Source organism: Poecilia mexicana, unplaced genomic scaffold (genome assembly GCF_051168715.1).
Source record: "Poecilia mexicana isolate PSO_F unplaced genomic scaffold, ASM5116871v1 scaffold_22, whole genome shotgun sequence".
NCBI classification, from domain to species: domain Eukaryota; kingdom Metazoa; phylum Chordata; class Actinopteri; order Cyprinodontiformes; family Poeciliidae; genus Poecilia; species Poecilia mexicana.
Genome location: NW_028263391.1, coordinates 10,791,498 through 10,813,579, shown reverse-complemented (window position 1 = coordinate 10,813,579; position 22,082 = coordinate 10,791,498). Strand labels below are relative to the sequence as shown.

Sequence of the window (22,082 nt, the reverse complement as noted above, 5' to 3'; positions counted from 1 at the left end):
AAATAACTTAGAAGTTTAGTTCTCCATTAATGCCATGCAAGTACATAAAAGTAGTTATATAGTTAAGTAAAACCACTTCAACTGATTTAAAAAGATGTTTGGATGATAAATTGTAAATCTCTAAGCTTCATGTCACATAGCCAGTGTTTTGTAACTTATAACGAAGTCCAAGTTATTTACAATAATCACTGAGGTGAGACCAAAATATGTTTTAATGCATATATAAATAAAGATTCTGCCATCAGCCCAAATATATTTCTACTGTATAAGTAGATTCCACTAGAACAATATTCACCAAATCTGACCATGGCTATTTGTTTGGTCATGAACAGATATTATAGCCTTCATATTCTGTGCTGCATAAATCTGGTGTACTCTTTTTCTCGCTGTGTGGCACTACTATAAATCAATTAGATATCTGAGGCTGGCTGCCATTGCTGTGGGACAATAAATATGTCCTTGTTCCCTGCTAGGATATAAAACCTTTAATGACATCTTTATAGGCTGGATAAAATAGACATTCACAGATCAGCAGAAGAAGACAGAGAAACTGGGCACAAAGAGACTTACAACTGTCTCAAACAATGCATTAATATTGACTTTGCTTCTTGCATAACTAGCTAATGGCATCACATTTTGAATAGTGATCTTTTTTTATATAAATTAGTTTGCAAAAAGAAATTTGAATCTGAATCAAGTTAAACTGTGTAAAATCAATTCTTCTTTCTTAAATAGTGAAGGGATGCTTGTCTTGCATTACTTTCCACTCAATTTAGCTGCATTTAATCATATTCATTTAATCATATTCACGCTATTTCTAAATGCCTGTCCTTCCACGTGTTTCTGCAGATAGAGCCCATCCACAGTTAGGGTCCCACACCTGAGCAGCGTCATGATTTTTGTTTTGCACTGGTGTGAGACTTAAACTGGAGTAGACAGAACTGGCAGCAGTCTGGGATTCCCCCCATTCTTCTTGTCATTATTTGAGTGATTTAAAGACATCTCTTCTATCAGTCATGCTGAACAGATCCAGAGAAAGCAAAGCTGCTAATCTTTGACAGATTAGCAGTCAAAGATTGGATTTACTGTTTGACGTCTACCAAGAAGCAAGCTTGGTGCACAGATTATTATTATTTTTAAAAAAGACAAATGTAAATAATATTTCGAAAATTATCATTTTCAAATGTACTGGTTGTAGAGCAACTTTGCTCAACATGTTTCATTGAAAAGCATTAAACAGTTTTTGCTCTTTGGGAAACTGCTACTTCCCCACCTACGCACACAGGTTTCACACTATGAACTAAAGTCATCTGAAAAATGTTAAATATGGACATGGTCATGAATGTAGGAGGGAGGTCAAAGCAATGTAGAGGAAGGTTGGGAAGATACGGCAGCTTTATCATCAATGGATAGATAGTCAGTTCCCACACACAACGACAAACATAAAAAGCAGTAAGAGGATGAGTGATGACAGCCTCAACATCTCACCTCACTGCAATGCAGTGCATATTAAATAATTTCTTAACAGCGGAAGAAATGCCGCAAACCTCTCCCATAACCGAGTCCTGAATCTTGCGGAGCTTGCAGGAAGGTTTTGGACATTCAGTTTTCAACAAATTATTTTTATGAATAGGGCAAACTGACTGATGTTCTGAGATGGGAATTGAGGATAATCTGATAAAACCACCCAGAATTGTATTAAAAAGCACCATCATCACGTCAACAACAGCGTGTTCAACGTGAGTGTAACAATTAACACCAAGATATGTTAAAATGGCTTTAAACAAGCATCTTTACTTGCTGAGCAACACTCAAAGGAGACATCATTTTAAATTGTTTCTCTGGTTTCTTTTATTTAGTATCAGTATGAGAAAGCAAGAAGCAGTCATGTCAAAGTGTAATTCTACATTAAGAAGAGGAATGCTGCATCAAATATGGTAAGTATTTTACAAATGGCATCGTTAATGATGAAACTGGCTGACTGTTATGATGGAAATTAAATGTTAAAATTTTAAAGTATTAAAGGATGTGCTTGTGCTGTAAAACCACCTTAACCTTGAAAAATGCATTTAGTCAAAGATGACCTATTCCTTCGCCTTCCTCTTTTGACAAAGCATCAACTGAGCACACAACAGATGCTGCGTACAAGTAATAAGCATACATTTTCATACACACCAGGTGCTGGTTGTCATCACACATAACAGGATTCTGGCTTACAGCACAGGGTTACATCCGTGAATCTGTCACAATACGCCCATGGTTTTCTGACTAGATTTTAAAAAATTAGTTGTTGTTTTTTTTACTTTGGAAATATCTTACCACCAAGCAGCTTTGACTGACAGTTGATGAACTCTGGTTTCCGTGCCGAGCAGTAGCGCTGGCAGGTGTGATGAAGAATTTGGATGAAGGTGCACTTCTCTCCTGCTGAACTGGCAACCCACTGGTCCAAACCATTGTCAAACATCAGGTCAAATTCTGGACAGTCCTTTGAGTAAACAAGTAAACCGTTATAGGTTTGACATTAGAGAGGGGAGTTGTTGAAAAAACAAGTAAATAAGACAAAAACAAATTAAAACATTTTGTATTATTACAGGTAAAGCTCAAGTAAGAAGTTTTATGTTTATGTAAAATGCTTTATTTGTTGGCGGCGTTGTAAATACGTACTTTGTTGGAGTCGATGCCATTAATCTGCCGTAGCTGATCAATTGTCCACTGTGACCTTTTGACAAAGGCAGATGATCCTTGGAACTGCTTCACTTTAGTGAGGGATACATGGGATGGTTTCTTGTTTGTCACTGTGGAAACAAAAGTAAAAAAAAAAAAAATAATAATAATAATAATTATGTATTAAAGATACAACAACTAGCAAGCAAAAATCTAGACCAATAACCTAATAAAATATCTATACTTGACAAAATTATGCAGCAGAGATTCCACCATTTTTAAAAAATCAGGGGGAAAACTAAGGGGTCTTTACTACAATACTTGAGTTGAAGTTGTGTTGAACAGTTAGCTACATGTGTCATTTACATAATGTGTGAGCAGAAAGGTCTATATATATTATATATATATATATATATATATATATATATATATATATATTGACATGTCCAAATGATCTGTGGCAGCTTGGCTTATCTGGTAATCACATTTTGCATCCTACAGTGTCAAATGCATTGGAAAGCAATGCAGAACAGTTATTTGCCTAAAATACACTTTTATTTTTTTATTATTAAAGACAGATCCACAATAATGCTAAGGTAGTAAGAATGAAATGAATAAAACATAAATAAAATCAAAGAAAAAAAACTTTTCTGGAGAGTTGTGTATGACTTTTAAAAAAGTATAACAAACTGCAAAACCAAAAAACTAAAATTATAAGTCAGTGGAAGGAAGACAAAACATCAGGACAGTAACAGTAAGAAATATAGCTTGAAAACAAAGGACATGAAAACAGAAAGAATAGCAGAGATAGGAATCAGCAGGGAGAGAGTATGGCTGACAGAAAAAGATGACACCTAAACATCATTAAGACATAGAAAACCTACCAAGCAGTGACCTTAAGGGAAGCAGTGATGGACTGGATAACCGCATGACATGATCACAAATCTGAATTTGACTGAGAGACCTTGAAGAAATTTTGTTTGACACACTCCAAATTAATCATACAATTTACAGTATCCCTTTCTTTCTCAAAACTGTGAAGTATTTTAACCTTTTTTAGATCTAACTTGCTTGTTGAAGGTATTATTCTTGTTTTTTTTCCTATGAGTAAGAAAGTGGTAAGCATGAAATATATTATAGAGTAAAAAATATTAAATACATTATTCAGCTTACAGCAAAACAAGAGATCATTAACAATGAACAACTCAATTAACCTCACGACAACCATCTGATTTATTTGTCTGATCAAACATCCTACAGTAAACTTACTTACAGGATGCTGCACATCAACTTTCTGTACTCCAGCTTTATACATCATTTCCACATACAGATATTAATATTTTTATTAATAATTAAATTCCAATAATTTAAGTTCTGCAGAGTAAAGAATGCATGAAAAGTATATCTCGAGGACCAGACTAGGGATTGATTGCTTTAATTTGGTATGTGTTAATCTTTTCACCCCAGACCAGGAACAAGACATGTGTAATTACGTTATCTCTGATACAAGGTTTTCTGTCGTTTCTTATCACAACATCAAAAAAAAAAAAAAAGAAAACATCACTAACAGATGTCGGGTATTATTTATTTTTCCTCTAGCTGCGACTCAATTCACTCAGGGTGCACTGCACCCATATTGAGGAATGTCTTACAAAGGTAGGGCTGAAAGAAACTCCTACAGCTCAAGAGATGTATGGTTGTGTTCAGAGTATCCATTTTGACAGCTGCAGTTAATGCTGGAGGTACAGTGGAAGGAAACAGGCGTACAAACACACCGACAGACAGAATTATAGAAGGAATCACTCATTGTTTCCTCATCCAAACAGCGGCAGCAAAGAGAGAAATGAAGTCAACGATCAGTGATCCTGGCGGCGGTGACACTGATGACTAATAGCTTTAGGAATGAGAAGATTGCATAAAGATGTTGACAGTAGGGTCCAATCAACCACTGGGTTGAAGGACAGAAGACTATCTACAGTCAAAAAAAAAAAAAAAAATCCATGACAGGCTTTATCCTATATTCTTCAGCCAAACTGATTTAACAGAAAGTGCAATGAGGTTTTATTTAATAAGTAACAAACTGATAGTTGAAATTTATCAAGTAAACTCTGATATGAACAAAAAATGACTAGATTTCATAAATGTATAACAACTTTATATGCCGACAAAGGAGAAAGCGGCCTTGGATTCAGGTAAAGCACAAGGTTTTAAGTTATCTGCAAATGCGCAATTTAATTTAGGCACAAACATGGTAACCAAACTAACTGATACCTCAAATCAGTTAGTTTCTCTCCAGATTAATTTTTATGTTAAGATGTAAAAAGAAATAAATACAACTTTTTAATTTAATGACATAGCTTTGTGATTTATCCATCCATAAGGAACAGACATTTCAAATCACAGCAGATGGATGATTTTTCTTGCACAAATTATAAAATAAATATTAAAAAGTACTTTCAAAATTTAGTGCAGTTCTTTTGGCAGTACATCAGTCATTGCATACAGCCTGGGAGCCACAAACAAATCCTGCTTAGCATTTTACATCCTTCACTCTGGTATTTAATGTAAGAGACTGCACTGGTCACTGCACCATTGTAGCCGTGTCATATATATAATATTTTACAAAACACCATCAAAACTACTTTTTAAGCAAGTACATAACACTTCTTTTAAGTAAACAGACTGTCACTGCTAAATTATTCTGATCAACTTATGGAGAAAAAAAAAGTATCTGAAAATCTCAGCCTTACATTTTACAGATGGTAGAGCAGTGAAAACTTCGCAATGTGTCTTTTACCTTATAAATGTTTCATGAGACACAAGGGAAGTGAGCAAACATTATGGACAGGACTCTTCAAGTAAATCCAAAGGTTTTTCTAACGTCCAGTCACACTTTTCCACAGTTGTTAATTGTGCTGTGAACTAAAGTAAGCAGCCAATCACAGCAGGGCAAAAGTACAGAATACGACACCCAAAGTGATCGGATGTTGATTTCACCATCTTCTTGTCTCGGCAGGGATAATTTTCAGCAGCACGTTTGACCGACATCCTGGACCAACGACATTTTTAAACCTTTCAAAACTACTCAAAACTACCTGATTCAGAATTACTCCAAATATGAGAAAAATTGTGTCAACCACACTTTATAAGAAATGTGAGATTTATATTAAACCAATCTGTGTCATTTGCACATTTTTTAAGTCAGTCAAACTACTTTGTGGCTTTTAGTCTTTTTTTTTTTTTTTTTTTTTTATTAAATTAGGCCTAGTGTCCCTCAGCATATCAGTACACCTGATCAACTGAGAATGGCTACTATCGTGAGGGGAAATTTAAAAAAATTAAATTTAAAACATTCTACTAAGACCAGATCACCGAACTGCGTCAGCGGATCCGTGGAAGACGAAACGTCTCAAGGCCACGGAGTTAAACTGTTGACACATCAACACAAACGTCTTATTGAAGCTGTCAGACACCTCTGAGGCTCTCAAATCAATTTCATAATCAGCTGTTCACCGCCTTCTTGTCAGGGCATCTCCCTTGAATATTAACACAATTACTGAACATTCTAAGGCTTTATTGAAATAGCAATCAAGCAAGAAGAAAATGTTCAGCCAACCTCTACAAAAATGTAACTTCCGAGTTGCTCTGACGGCAAATTGAGATCAATTGATGCCGTCGGTGTGAAAAGAAAATTCTAGAAACAATATTATACTAGAACATTTCTGAAGAAATTTAAACAGGGCCTGCCAAAGTGTGTCCGTTGGCTGTAACCCAGCGTTCTGATGCTAAAAAGAATATATATAATTGTCTGATAATTTCAGAAGTTTATATTAAGCTAAGCCCTGACTAGCTCGCTTGGCAACAACAATGGAAGTTATTGCTGAGGTCTTTCCTTTTTGTCATTGTGTCAGTTTACACTTGACAACAAACTCCTGTGTTTTTTTAGAGGTGGCTCACGCTGATGTTTAATTATTTAAAAGAAATTCATTTAATTCACAATACATTGATGCTCCTTTTCTTTCCATGTCTTTGGTTTAATCTTTTTTTAATCAACAATGCCAGCATAAAGTCTGCTGTGGGCTTTTATCCAATTTGAAAATTAGGTTTAGACACATTTTCAATCTGTTAAAAAACTGATTATTTTCATCCCGATACATAAGCTACTGGATTTGAAAATGGGAGTACTTTATTTTAACGTGATTTCACGCTTCTCTTTTAAAACCTGACTAATTTCAAATTTTACTATGATGCACCCGTTATTGATTTATTACAATAAAGTATGAGTAAAGGATCAAAGATAAACACAGAATGAAAAAAAAAGGAAAACTTAAGCTTAAAGTGACTGAAAGGCAGCCAAACATATTGTTCCTATGTGGGCTGGCTGTCCAAGAAAGGCTATGTTGGTGTTCCTTTCTTCCCCTTTCTCATACTCTCATGGTGACACACACTCAAATCCTGCACTGAATTATCTCTTGTTATTCTTTACTGTGTGTGAGCGCTGCAGCTGAAAGGGAACCATGTACAGACTGCAGACATCATAGAGGAAACGTTCCCTGGATCAGCTAACGCTCAAGAAATTGTTATCACAGTTCTGGTGGTTAAGATGGAAATGTGAGATATCAGATGAAATTGACACCATGAAGGCAAATTCTGCTTGAAGGACCACCTACGTGGGAAATAATTAAAAAGACCCTCATGCTTGCATAGTACCACCAAATACTGTCTTATGTGTTGTGATCGTTTATTTAACACCACCATCATTAGCAATTCATACATTGATAGTTACACCTTAGCTGGAAAAAAGCAACAACAACAAAAAAAACAAACAATGGTCATCATAGATGCACAGAGAAATCTGTTTGTAAACAGAATGAGCAGATTTTATATTTGACCAATCCTAATTTGGAACCAGCAAATAAGAGAAAGCTAAATGTCATAGAGATATCTCATTTGAAATTCTGTTGCGAGACATGTGAGGCGTTTGAAGTTGTTTGGAAATCCCAGTTAAAATAAAGATCAATATACTTCACAGAAGACAAAAACAGGGACGGCTGTTAACAATGCCAACCATCCAAATCAAATATTTTCCATTTGAAATATTAAATTGCACACCACTGCAATTGACTTCAAAGTGGTCTTTTAAAGTAATTTACAATCTTGTGATACGGAGCCCTTTTACATTTGTGGGTGTGCAAAAAAGTTAGCATGGCATAGTTAGCCCCAAAGTTAGGTAATCCTTCTATAGTAATCTTTTAATTTTACAAACATGTTTCTTCCCACTGGACCCAGAAAGAGTTTTGATACAATTGTGTTAATCTGTGGGAGACGCTCAAAATTTGGGTAATGGCATAAAGGCCTTCCTATTCAAGACTTGCAGCACATTGCTAAAGATAATGTTCAAAAAATTGGTCAACATTATGAGAAAAGCTTGTTGTTGCTCTGCTATTTGATAATTTTCCGTGGATTTTTGATAAAGAATTTTAATAAAAAGTAAATTAAACTGAGATGCCTTTGTCTCATAATCGTAAAGTATGGTGATGAGAAATACCATAACCATACTGCTGCTGATTGATTGCTTGGCCAAGACTCACCCGAGAAAGTAAAATTCAAAAGTTAAATTAAGGCACATCTGCCTCTCCAAGTTTCGCAAAAGTCATGTTGGCACAAACATTTCTCTCTGTCATTGTGTCATTTGTGGTTAAAGGTCAATAACACCTTGTTAGATCACTGGGAAAAGGTTAAGCTGTTTCCTGAAAGCAACTATTACTGCAGACATCTTCAGGACCTCTTGCAACAACAACAACAAAAAAAAGAAAATCAAGCCACTTCCTTTAACAGCAGATATGTTCTTCACTCCATTATTGAATAAATGCAGTCACCATGGTAATCTCATTTGAGTGGGACAAAAACACACACAGAGAAGCAGACGGTTATAAAAGGATAGCAAGTTATAAGGGCCAGGGCCAAGTTTGACGCATTAAAATCCATTTACATATTATTATGAAAGCAGAAGGAACTAATGGAAGCTAAGTGCTCCACAGCAAAGAAATGTCCTGGTGTTTGGCTTGACGAGAAGACCTCCTCTCATTATGAAATATAAATGTTATCAAAGGATAGATTAAAAATCCATTATCATCATCCTTGTGCACAAAATAAATCTGAAAACTTGTTTTTGAATTTGCTCAGGTCAGTATAATACAACATAATAAATGAAAATCTGGTAAGTTTTCAATTAATTTTGCCACGAGTGTGATTTAATAAGCGAAAGCTGTCTATGATGTCACATCCTAGTCCCACAGCATCTCTCTACAACACTCACTGTTATTTACATTTACACAGAAGATAAAGGCTGAGAAACCTTTATCTTCAGAGAAAAGGTTGGCAGCGCAACAAACCACAGCACAGGCCAGGCTAGCAATCAGCATTCTAAAACAAAGGTCATTCATGGGATGGAAAACACTGAAACTGTTGTGTTTGTGGAGTTTGGTAGGCAGGATGGTTACCATGCAGTGGCAAGGCACCAATTGAATAATGGAGGACATTTGTCATTGTAAACAACAACCGTAGGACAGGGATCAAAAAGCTACCCAAAGACCAGATACAGACACCACTGACTTAGAATAGTGACCAACTGGAGATGGACCACAAAATTGACTGGTGGACAAAGAAAATAATCCAAAAGTGGCCTGCCTTGACTCTGCAGGCAGACATGAGTACCAAGAAGAAAAAACTCACTTTTCCATTTGTAGTATTGCAAATAAACAAATGTAATCAGAGGAAGTTCAAGATTGAAGACAATATTAAAAAACTAAACAAATTATAGTATTTTCTATAATGTCTTGTGGCATGTCTGCTGTTACAGCCTGGTTCATTCAGGCTGCAACAAAGTGAGAGAGAGTAAGGCTTCATCAGACAATAGGGAGACATAACAGAGGACAGTAATATCACTCTGTTTTTTATAAAACATTTGCAATCTGGACGTATAGGCAGCCTTTTGGAAATCTCCAGAGGGAAGGAAAGGATTCACATTCTTTATAACATATAACTACGTTGTGCCCAGCTAATATATTCAAAAGTGTGTGAGGCGTCTTCATCCTTTGAAATTCGCATCAATCCTTTTCTCAGAGCTGCTTTAAACACACAACTTCCAAAGCTAAATGAGCTGTTCACTACATACGGCTGTAGCTGCATTTCGCCTCCTGTCACATCTGTTATTCATCCAATTATAACACTCACTCAAGGACAACACATTAAAGGGACAAATCCTGTGAACAAGCCATTCAAGTCTCTTCTACAACACAGACTTTATTAAAGTTCACTTCAAGTTAAAGCCACTTGGATAGCATGGCTTTTCAGAACGTGGTTTAAATTAAATGTTTTTCCAAAGTTCCATATAATTCAAAGAAAATGTTATGTGCTATATTTATTATGTGGTGAATATGTGAGCACATGAAAAAGCCAGAGTTTTAGCTCATTGTTTAAGCTTGTTTTCAGTAACTTTCCAAAGTAAAAACTGATACCTATATCTTGGATTCTTACAGTGAATTTCATATTAGGTCAGAAAATGAAAGCATTAGATTTTAGGTAAATAAATTTCATTTCCCGTCCCATCCATTTTCTCCTTGAAATGGTTTAGCAGAATAAAATCTGTCAGCAGAACATAAACAAACCCTAACAAAAACTACTCGTCATATAATTTATAAATGGCTCATATGTTTCTAATCAATGTGTGTTATTCTTCTGTCTGAGCACAAAATAAGTGTCAAAACAGTTACTGGATACTGGATTGCACTATGCTTCAAGTGTTTAAAATGTCATATAAAAAAAAAATAGGGCACCCTACAACAGTGTGTGTTTTATACAGACATCACACACACAGATAACTAATATCAGCTTTGTCAATATTGAGAATCTGAATATTGTGTTCCTCAGAGGGGAAACCACTTTACAGGAGCTGTGTTCACTGAAAGGTGGTGGCTCATGGCAGTGCAATCCTCTAGCTACAGAAGAAAAAAAAAAATCTGCAGAGGCGTTTTCCCCTCACGATAGCAGCCATTCTCAGTTGATCAGGTGTACCGATATGCTGAGGGACACTAGGCCTAATCATCCAGTATTATGCCACCTGGAGGATGAAGCAAGTGCACCCTGACAATATGCTTCTGCAGCCATATTGTGAACACTTAATTCATCAGAGTCTGACAAGAAGGACTCCAATTATGTAGAGGGTTTCCAAGATTGCCAGAGTGAGACTAATGAACTGATGTGCCCTTTCAATCTGTTGCTTTATTTTAGTTTAACTGCAAAATATTACTTTTATGCCATTTGCAACACACACGCACACAAAAAAAAAACCCTCCAAAACTCCAGGTTAACTATACTATAAATACATTTAATAAAACTGTAAAGTAATGAAATAGCAAAGGAGGAAAGTGAAAAACAAAACAAAACAAGGTCAAGTCAGTTTATTTATGTGGGAAAACTTTGGCTTGTAAGAGATGACACAGATCAATAACACAGTGTGCGGTATTGATCGGTGGACTGTGGACAACTCAGCAACTCCACAGATCTGTGCAACCACCTGAGATTTAAACATGGAGCGATATATGAGAAATTTACTTGAATTGATGGAATTATTTTCCCACCATGTACGTTAATATAACTTTGTCTTTTTATTATATGTTCTTAAGATTATTTTTTTATTTATTTTGTAATTTGTGTAATGGATGTTTGTTTTTAAAATGCATATATATAGATGTTACAATATCAGGTTGGATATTTCAGGAAGACATTGATCCCAAACACACAGCCAAGGGAAGTCTCAGTTGGTCTCAGAGAAAGTAAATAAAGTGCTCCAGCCAATCACCCGACCTAAAATCAATAGAAAATCTATGGAAAGAACTAAAGCCAGGATTTTACACAAGCTCCTGTACTTTTTGATAAACGTGGCATCTTAGATATGAAGAAAGAAGACAAAACATAATATGCAGATGATCTGATCTTGGCACAAACATCAAAGTCTTAGTCTCAAAAGCAAGACAAAAGTTACTAAAAATGCAGGAATTGGGTTCTAGTTTTTCTTTTGTTTTAACTGCTGTTTTATGAAAGACTGGGATTATTATCAAAAAATGCTTGGGAGATTGAAAACATACCACATAGTGCTGAAGTGCTCTAATAAGTGTTTCTCCAAGGGGAAATAAATTAGAAACTAGAACTGGATGGTTATGAAATTATGGACTTCTGTTCACAAATATAACTTTAAATTGTTATATTTATATGTGGTGTGTATTTGTATCCAGAGTCCTAGAATCAATTCTTTGTAGAAGCACCTAATTATGCATATAACAAGTGCAGGACTTTGGGAGTAGGTCTTTAGCAACTTTGCACATCTAGAGATTGATGTGCAATGTTTAGAAAAAAGTGCTCTAACTCAGTCAGATTAGATGAAGAGGATTTGTGAACATAATTTTTCAAGTATTATAACAGATTCTTACATTGGATTTAGGTCTCACCTTTGACTGGGCAATTCTAAAATATTCAAACCCTTTTACTAGCTCTTACTGTAAGTTTGGGTTTGTTATTCTGCTGCTTTTTGGCAGCCTTCATCAGTTTATCTTACAGAACTTTTCTGCATGTAGTTCCATCCATCATTTCATCAATGCTTACTGTCCCTGCTGAAGGAAAGCAGCCCCCCGGCAAGCTGTCACAGCCATGTTTCATCATAGGGATGGTGTGTTCAGAGTGATGTGCAGAGTTAATTATCCGCTTCACATATTTCCATTTTCCTCTTATCTAACCAGATGATGTGCTCGCGCCCATGACCTGCTGTGTTCCTTGGTCTTGATGATCCTGTTTGTTTGTGAATACTGTCTAAATTACGCAGGGCTTAATGGAACATCTGTATCCATACAGAGAATAAATTATAAATAGATGGACACTATTCGCTATCTTCTAAAGGCAACTGGCTGCACTGGGTTTTATTTGACGGCGTACAATGGGCTAGTTAAAAAGGCATGTCAATTTATTATACGTTTACTTTTTAAAAATAATTGAAAACCATCCATCCTTTGCTTAGCATCACAATTATGCAATACTTTATGTTGGTCAATGGCATAAAATCCAAACACATTGGATTTGTGGTTGTATGTACAAAATGTACATGGAAACGGTGTCACTGAGGGGTGCGCATCGCTGCTCTGTCAGGATGATTCATAAACAGGATGGAAACGTTTCACTTGTTCCCTGCCTGGGTTTCCATCTGGTCTTTTCATGAATTATGTCCCACATAGAAGGAAAACAGCTGGCGATTATAAGATTGATATTATACTGTAATGTTTTTTCTCCTTTTTACATCCTTGGCCTAAAGGGGGAACAAAACAGACAGCTTTAACTATTTTACCAACCAAATCTTATTTATTTTTTTACAATCACCAGTAAAACTTGCCATTTAAGAATGTTAAGGATAATGCTTTTATTTCTTATGATTCGACATAAAAACAAAAGTACAATAACATTTCTAACAAAACGAAAATGTCTCACTTAAGCTAGACTTCTCGCTAATACACAGCATGTGCTGAAGCTTTGTCGTGGAGCCAGCTGGGATGCTAAGCCCTGCCCTTAATGTAAAATACCAGAGCACATCCCATACTGGCTTGACAGAGGAGGTCTTAGCCGTTCCCAATAGAGCCCCTGCAGTCGACTGTCACCAGGCCTGTTCAGTCACGCAGACGCCTGGAGAGAGTGAGATGCCAAGTTGCCAGTCTATATCCTGTCTAACCTTTGTGGCCATACAGGGGCTAAACATTAAGATATCACATCACATAGAGCTGGCTTGTAACACCTGCAACCAAAGCTGCTGCAGGTGTTACACCAGCACCTGCTTTGGTTGCAGAAAACTAACATTTTCTCAGTTTTAGAAAATGTTAAGTTTTCTAGCATTTTCATTTTCCACTTAAGCGGTCTCCATGTTGACACAGAGGTTCAACAACATCTATTACTTTCGAGGAAAATTGATGGATTTTTTTTTTTTTCGCAATCATTTCACAAAAGCTGTTTAAATGAACTTTGTACCAATGAAAATGAGTTAACATAGACATGCATCTCACACAGCTGCAACTCCTGCTTTTTCATACAGATTGAAACACAAAACTCTGGGTAATATTTGTCTTTGTACCAAAGGTTCTCTAGAAGAGAGTTTAATCAAAAAACAACTGAAATTATAAATAAAAATTAAAGATCAGAATTATGTGGCCAATATCTGATCCATTTTTTTTTTTTTTTTTTTTGTGTGAAGCTACTCATAAGTTAGTCCAAATCTAATTTTCAATTCTAAATGGAGTGGGGACATGAGGCAGAGTAGAGAGACAACCAAAATATGGAAACTATTAGTCTGTGACGCAGCTGTCCGGTTCAGATGTCTGATCTCGAGACCTTTGCTGTATGTTTCCCTCCTTCTCTCTCTGCTCACTTACTGTGTCACTACTGTCAAAGACCAATAGGGCCACAAGAGCTAAAATAAATATACACCACTCTACGTATTTCTCTGATTTCTCTAACTCTGGGACACGAAACTATTCCACACAATCAGTAGACAATCTGATTGTTTACTTTACAACAGGTCACTTAGCAGAGCAAATCCAACTAAAAATCAGATGATTCCTGTCACTAGTCAACTGCTTGGTGCGTCTCATGACAAAAATGAAAATTTTACCAACTTACTAGGGAAAAGATGCAAGAGGATCCAAACCAGAATTAGTAGTTCAGTGTTGAATCAGGAAAGCATCTTCAGAAGAGGAAGCACAGCACTCTAGCATTATGACCACGTTTCAGATATACGTGAAGTCCACACAATTAAAGTTGCAACTAAGAAATTAGTTTCACAGCTTATAAAAGTCATTACATGACATGATTCACAGCACACTTAGATGGATCTGCAAATATGGCAGGACTGTCAATAATGCACACCAAGCTTAAAGGCTGTTGAAAACGTCGAACTCTTCAAGAAGTCATTGTATATGACTGATGACGTAAGTGATTGACACTATGATTAAAAATATTAGGCATTTATATCAAGCTTTGCCTCAGCACATCCTCGTAAGGCATTTCTGTAAATGTAAAAGCATAGCTCAGAAATACATAATGCAAATATTCTCACAGTAAGAGAGTTTTTCCCACTTTTAACATAACCGTAGTCACATTTTGTTAACAAGCCAAGAAGAAATTTGCACAGTTTCAAGCACTAAGCTTTTTTTTCTAATGCCTCGACATGTCAGGACACTTGTAACTGATTTAACCTTATTTTGGATAGCGCACCTCACTGGACGCCACAGATCTTCACTGGCTTTGAGCTCCGTGATTGAACTGCCCAGCGGCAGGCCTAAGAGAGGTGTGAAGATGTAGGTGGGGAGCATATGGTGTTTTTTTGATATCCTGGTGAGAAATGAGCCAAGCAGCGACTTCCCTACAGAGAGTGTTGAAGACACAGAGAGGGACTCCAGCTGGTCCTCTGGGTGACCTTCATTACCACAATTAGCATGCATGCCAGTCATAGACACACTAAACTCCATTTAATGTTCCTCTGTAAGAATGGCCTGAGATAACAAAAGCAAAGAGCACAATACAGTTGTCCAGTGAGAAGGGGGCGGGGGGAAGCCAGCTTATGAAATGAGGTGATCAAACTGAGGATCTATGTATTTTTTATGCACAAGTACCAAGGTCTGATTCACATATTACTTTATGATTAACCGCCTTACAATACAGTTGACTATTACATTGTATATCCCAGAGGGTGTAATGCAGCAGCAAAGCAGACGGAAATGGCAGAAAATACAACATTCTTCTGTCATTAATTTGAGAGACAGGAATCCATATTTATTGCTACATGTCTCAGCTTTCATGTGGTGAGTCACTGAGGTCATCAAGTGTGCAGGTCCAGTGAACATAAAACACTCTTACACACCAAGATGGCTGAACTGTACGGTCTTTTTAGTGTTGTAACGAGATGAGTTTCTACAATAAACATTGCTAAGGGCAGTCGCGTAAATTCACAGATTCATAAAACTGGCAGTTCCTTCTCCTGCTTTGGGTGCAGTTTAGAGATGAAGTATAATGTAGCTTAACACGCACACAAACACACGGAAATAATTAGAAAATATATTGTTTTAAGGAAAAATATCAAGACGTGCACTGGAGGTGTTCCAACTTCAATCGTGTGACAAAGCTGGTGAACAACAGGTTAGTTTTGTAAAATAGTATATCGTTAGTTAAAGGGAAATTAAATTATGTACTTTTTTTTTACAAATTAGTTGTGAAATATCTTAGCAAAGATCTGTTTATCCTGAAGTTGCTCTTGGTTAATTATAAATCACCAACAGAACTGGCCATCCTCCAGTGTGAGCCTAAAAAAGACTGACGAAACCAAAGCATATAAGATGGAGTCCACTGACAAGAGTAATATCGATGTGCATCTAAAATCTCCAACTTGCCATTATTCTTAAAATACTAATAGCAGATTGAATGCAGTGGTCTCATAGACAGTCGACTGAATGCTAAATAGATAAAAAAAAAACACACACACAGAGACACAATTACAGTCTGTCCAAATCAGGAGTGACTCAGCTGTATTCAAAAATTAGTCAGACTTTATTCAGTGCTTTCTTTCAGTTACTAATTTCCCATAAGCCATCAGCAAGAACGCATACCTGTTTTTGAAAATTGTATTCTCTTAGTGGGAGCAAAACCATGCTCAGTTCTCCAAATAATAACTACAAATTGAGGTTTATGACTTTAGTGTTATACAAAACGTTGAAACTCAAATGCTTTTAAATTACACTTTTTCTCTAGAGTATTGATAAAAATGGCTACTGCTGATGTTTTGTCAGTTTCAATAGGATGATTCTCAGCTAGATACGCAATTTCAGCTTAAAAGCAAATATTTTACATTTATTTCCTGCGTTTTTCCCTGAAAAGAGCAACAAAATCTGACAAAAACAACCATTTCTAATTGTTCAGCCCTATAATTAATGCTTCAAAAAGCAACAAAATATTAATTTTCTTCTTGATGGGTTTGTGGCTTGTCTGTAAGGGGGGATGATTGGTCCGAAGCCCAAGCAGGTGAGAACCACTCGCTTAATGTCACGAGGGATAAAAGTTTCAGGAGGAAATGTCAAACATGCCTCTCCCCAGAGACACTCAATTCTCATTCTGAGAGATCCAAGTTGTTGAAAGGGCAGAAACGAAATATACTGTCACCAGAGAGTTCAAGGTCTGCCTTGGGGTCCTCTCACAGTGGGACATGATCTGAAAACCTCTAAAAAGGAGATCAAACGCTTTAACCAGCTCAAATGACTTCTTTTGATTATCGTCTGCCCCCCAGATGAAGAAGCTTTTATCTGCGTTTCTAAAGCTGAGCCAAGCCACCCCATGGATAAAACTCACTTCAGTCACTTGAATCTGGGATGTTGTACTTTCAACCAAGATCCCCATTTCATGATCAAAGGTATGGATTGGAAGTCGGACCGAAAGATAACTGGAAACCTTCATTTTATAGCTGAGCTCTTTATTCATCATTACAGACTGAAGCAAGATCTACATTACTTCTGATGAGGTCCAGAGAAGCCATCCGTCATTTTCTAATGGAGAGCCCTCACCTCAGAGTTACGTTACCGACTCATGTTTGGAGGCCTAAAGAACTTGGATACACACTGTTTGCCTATATTGTTATTTTCTAGATACAAGGGGAAACATCTGATCATGCTGCTGTGTTTTGATGGTGATTGAGGGTGACTGACAGCTCTGAGATCCTCTTCCTGGCTCTGATTGGTTGTTTATGACTAAGCAGTGTATTTCTCAGATTAAAGTGGAGCCATAGGGAAAAGCATCCTCCCACCCCCATTAAATACTGAGCTCTTATTTTAAATATTTGCTTATTTTTTTAGGCGAATTGATTTAACAGCCAGGATCACTGCCTCCAACTTCTTCCACCTCTTTTCTCCACACTGATTCAAATATATGCCTGATTGTATCCCTTAGTGAGGCCAACAGGACGAAGAACATCACTGTGTTCAGATAAAAGCTTTCCCACATGCATCGATCTGTGTCACTGTACATAAACCAGTGTAACTGAAGCTAATTGGAACACAATTATTTGTCTGTGTTACCATTAAATTTTACCCTCTCAGCGCTCAATTTTAAGGCAGCAATAACAAGGAGAAAATATTACAGACCTGGCAAATCTAAAAGAAATCCCGTAAATATCAAGACATGTACATTGAAACGTATTGCTCGTTGCAGATACTGAATTACAATTGATTATGCACACTGTTTAAACAGCGACGTGCGGTAATACTTCATGCACAGTCGATCCACCGCTGGATGAAAGCCAGACTTATTGACATGCTTCTGGTTGCTGAGCCAAGTAGACAATCCTAGTGATGATGTTTCTTCTTGAGAGGTTGATGTACTTTGTGTAAAAGAATAGCAATAATAATAATTTCTATTTTATTTTAAGCATGTGATGTTTTGGCTTTTGAATTCAACTGCACATCAACAAAAATGATGCAAGTTCGCCATCTCTTGCAGGGAGATAAAAAAAAACAAAGTCAAATCAAAGCAAATGCTGCAGGTACAGCATTAGAGAGCTCTTTATGAAAAGCACATGTGTTGGTTGCAATGATGTGCTTTAGAAATGCAAGCAAAAACATTGAGACTTTGCATCACCTCTTACTACGTTTTTAATGAAACGGATCATATTCAGGATAATCTCCATTTATAATAATAACAGATTCATAATTAAAACATGACCTGTTGCGAGGACAATGAAAAGGAGATGTGCATTCCAGTTTCTTGGTTTTACATCAAAGACTCCAGCTTTCCAGTACGACAGAAAAACAACTAAGAAAGAATTGCATGAGGGAAGGGGAGAGGTGACATACTGCATTCAAATACTGATAGCTCCAGCAAGTTCAAAGCTGTAAAAGTGAAGTACGTAAGAATGCATGGGTGGAAGAAAAGGATGAACCATCACAGAAAAAGAAAAAAAAGTGCAGATCAAAGTTTTAGGGAGTTGTGGTTTTAGACTGCAAAATACACCCCGTTCCAATTTTTATCAGTTTATTCCAAGAGCCCAGCCAAGAAAAATCTATATAATCGGGTTAGGAACGTAGCAAAGTGAACGACAAGAACAAAAAAATAATAATACTAACACTAAAATAATATGACAAGCGTTACTTAGACATTAAAACCACCCAAGACTTGATGCTATCGACATTTCTAATAAAGGCTGTTCATGTCAAGTCTTCATTCGAATTCTCAGAATGAATTCGAAAGACAAGTTAAACACTGGCTACAGTAAGAAAAATAATAATTTGCTTCTTTGTTTCTCTTGTCTTACAAGACAATTTTTAGTCAAACTTATCTTTTTAAAGCCCCTTAACTATCACTTCAAAAACACTTGCATGTCATCGAACGAGTCTATGAGGACACCAGCGTCCTCGTGACAGATAAGGGGTTAAATTTAATAGCAGCATGTGAATTTAGGAAACCAACGCCGCACTAGCACATGGCAGTAATTTGACCTGCTTGCAGTAAAAACAGAGGAAAAGCTAATGCAAAAGCACTGCATCAGCCGTTTTTAATCTGTAATGGTGTATAAACAAATGAGCCTGGGAAACAGGATGTCACCACAATGTGCCGTGCTGTACATGGTTGTATTAACTGATTTACATGAAGGGTCTACAATTTTAGCATTTATGGAAAAAAAAAAAAAAAATAGCATCTTTGACTTTGGAGTCAGCAACACTTGGCAGCACATTGTTTTGGGCTTTGTTAAACATTAATAAAATATAATTTAAAGGCAAAGTTTAGAAGTTAAACCAGATAATAAATCATTGCCAGTGAAATTGTGCAATATAAATTAGCAGAACGCTCTATAATTAAATATGTTTTTAACTAGGCAAGTCATGAAAACGTAATCTTCATACCAATGCCAGTAAATCAAAGATTTTGTGAGCCAAATGTGATCTTCGCAGTTTTCGTCATCCTGGTTTACCACTGATCCTTTTAGCGTTTTCCTGCTATTTTTTTTTAAAGCTTGTGATCGTGAAAGACAGCCAAAGGATCTGCTTTTAGAAATACCTCTTCTGTACTCCTCACGGTGTAATTTAAGTGTCTCTTTTTGCAAGACGAAAAACAGTGACTAATGAGATACTTCACAGTACAGCTCTCCACGTCTTCTTGCAGACAGCAGCAACTGGACTCAGATGTGCTTGGAAGGCAGAATTCTCCATTCTTGTGCCATAGATAAATCCACTCCCTGCCCTTAAAAGAGACTTATAGAGTTAACTGCAGACACACTAGGTCAGCAAATCTATGTGCCTCTCTTCAGAATCAATTCAAGTGGTTTTAAAATGACAGAAAAAAAAATCCTCAAGCTCAGCAAGATACATGTCTGAATTAATTGCATCAGGTGACATTAATCACTCAAAGAATGAACCTTTACCTGTTTCATTAAACTTTTCCTTTTCTGAAACAAACACACAAAAAAACCCAATAGAGTTCATTTTAAATATTTTCCAATTATATGCTTCTGACAATAGTTTCCTGGAGCTCCAGTCATTCCACATGGCAGAACTGATTTTACTAAATCAGGTTTGCAGGCCCCCTCGCTCAAACACAAACCTAGAACACCTGTGTGTCCCCAAACTTCAACTAACTGACTGATTTCTTAAGATCTTCTCTTAAGAAATCAGTGCACCACTCCCTCCTGCAGCAAAGCAGCCCCATAACATTACACAGGCATGTAAGATTTTTTTATTTTTTTTTTTTATCCAAATGTAGCAGTGGACATTTTGGCCAAACACTTCAATATAAGTTTCATTAAATCAGAGGTTATTTCTCTAAATACAAAAAGTTCCTCCTCCTATTGAGAATATCCCCACCAATAAAAATGTTTCAGTACAGATTTGGTTTCCCAACCTGAGCAGTGGTTAAACCAAACAGTTTAATCATTACAACGGAAATTAAAAATGGATTTTAAGGAAACAAAAGATAAAAACAATGAAACAGAAACAAAATATTGATTTTGTTTCTGTTTCAGAAGCCTAAGTATTTCTGTCTAATCGATTTTACCAAGTAACCAGAGGTCTCAACACTTAGTAAAATTGTTGTAGAGTTTTTATTGCCAGAAGAGATCACATATATTTTAAATTGTGCACCTTGTATCACATGACTTAGGAAAACATATTTTGGCAGCAGTAGATGGAAGGATCCTGGTGGAAAACCAGCACTTAAGAAATTGAAGCCCATTATAACTTTTTATGTCAATGTAACTGTAAATAAGGGCAACACAAAACGCCAATAGTGTGTGAAGACATTTTGATCCTGTAGCAAAAAGAAACTATTCAAGATATTTAAGCTATGTAAAGTAATTTCTAAATCATTAGCAATAACAGTTTAAAGATCAGGAACACTCGCTGCCTCCTTTTCCATATCAGACCTGACTTCTTTCCAGTAAATTCAGAAAGTGAGAACACTTGGGACTTCCCTCCCATTTACAGTCATGTCTCTCCTCCTTATGACCCAGTGCTTCCTCAGGGTATCCTCCAGGTCATTACATACTGCGCACTGAAAACTAAACAGTTGTCCTAATTTACCTCCAATATGCAACTAAGGATTTTTTTTTTTTTTTTGCTGTGTATTGAGTCCACGTTAAGCTAATTTACAGGCAAAATCTGTAGATAAAAACTTTGAATCCCTGCCAAACTCTCATGTCAGACTCAAATCTGTTTTTCTTTAGAAACTTTCAATATGTAACAAAAAATCCAAGTTTTGAACATGTGCCAAAAAAAAAAGAAAAAAAAAGAAAATAGGAAGTGGTAAAAATCTGTATAAAGTTGTATTCTTACTTTTCAAAAGGTATCAAGATTACATTACTGCTAAAATCCAGTTACATTTTTACAATAAAATATTATGGGAATGACTCACTTTACATTTCCACATATATTGAAATGCAAGTCATTTCAATGAAATATGTATTTACAGAAAACATTCCAGCCACATTTGTTTTACAGCTACCTTTTGCAGGCATTCTAGTTTTATCAGACCAAACATAACATAACTATATTAAAAGTAAGAGGCTACAATGACCCGTTTGAAATTAGCCAACAGATAGTGTGATGTGACTGAACAAAGAATAAATAGAACAAAGAACTCCAAGCAGCCAACTGAGCCTATTGTTTCATTAGATCTCAGCGTCGCTCACATCCTGACTCTCCTAGTTCACAGAGGCCAAGTTTCATTCTCACTGGGATATTAAAAATGTAGTGGAGATGTACTGGAGATTTAAAAAAAATAAAATAAAATCAAAACTGAATGTGCATGACACCTTGGTGGTCTGTGTGTCAAAAATAAATGTATATTCTGAT

General features: G+C 36.3%; 1 protein-coding gene across 3 annotated transcripts in view; it reads right to left on the bottom strand.

Moving 5' to 3' along the window:
- Window positions 1-22,082, bottom strand: part of stxbp6 (syntaxin binding protein 6 (amisyn)) — a 110,349-nt gene that overhangs the window by 68,127 nt on the left and 20,140 nt on the right. For all 3 annotated transcript variants that reach the window (XM_088002445.1, XM_088002444.1, XM_014971762.2), the window contains exons 3-4: window positions 2,665-2,795; window positions 2,320-2,485 (exon numbers count right to left, since the gene is read on the bottom strand). In XM_088002445.1, the coding sequence (XP_087858571.1) occupies window positions 2,320-2,485; window positions 2,665-2,795 (297 nt within the window). The remainder of the gene's footprint in view (window positions 1-2,319; window positions 2,486-2,664; window positions 2,796-22,082) is intronic.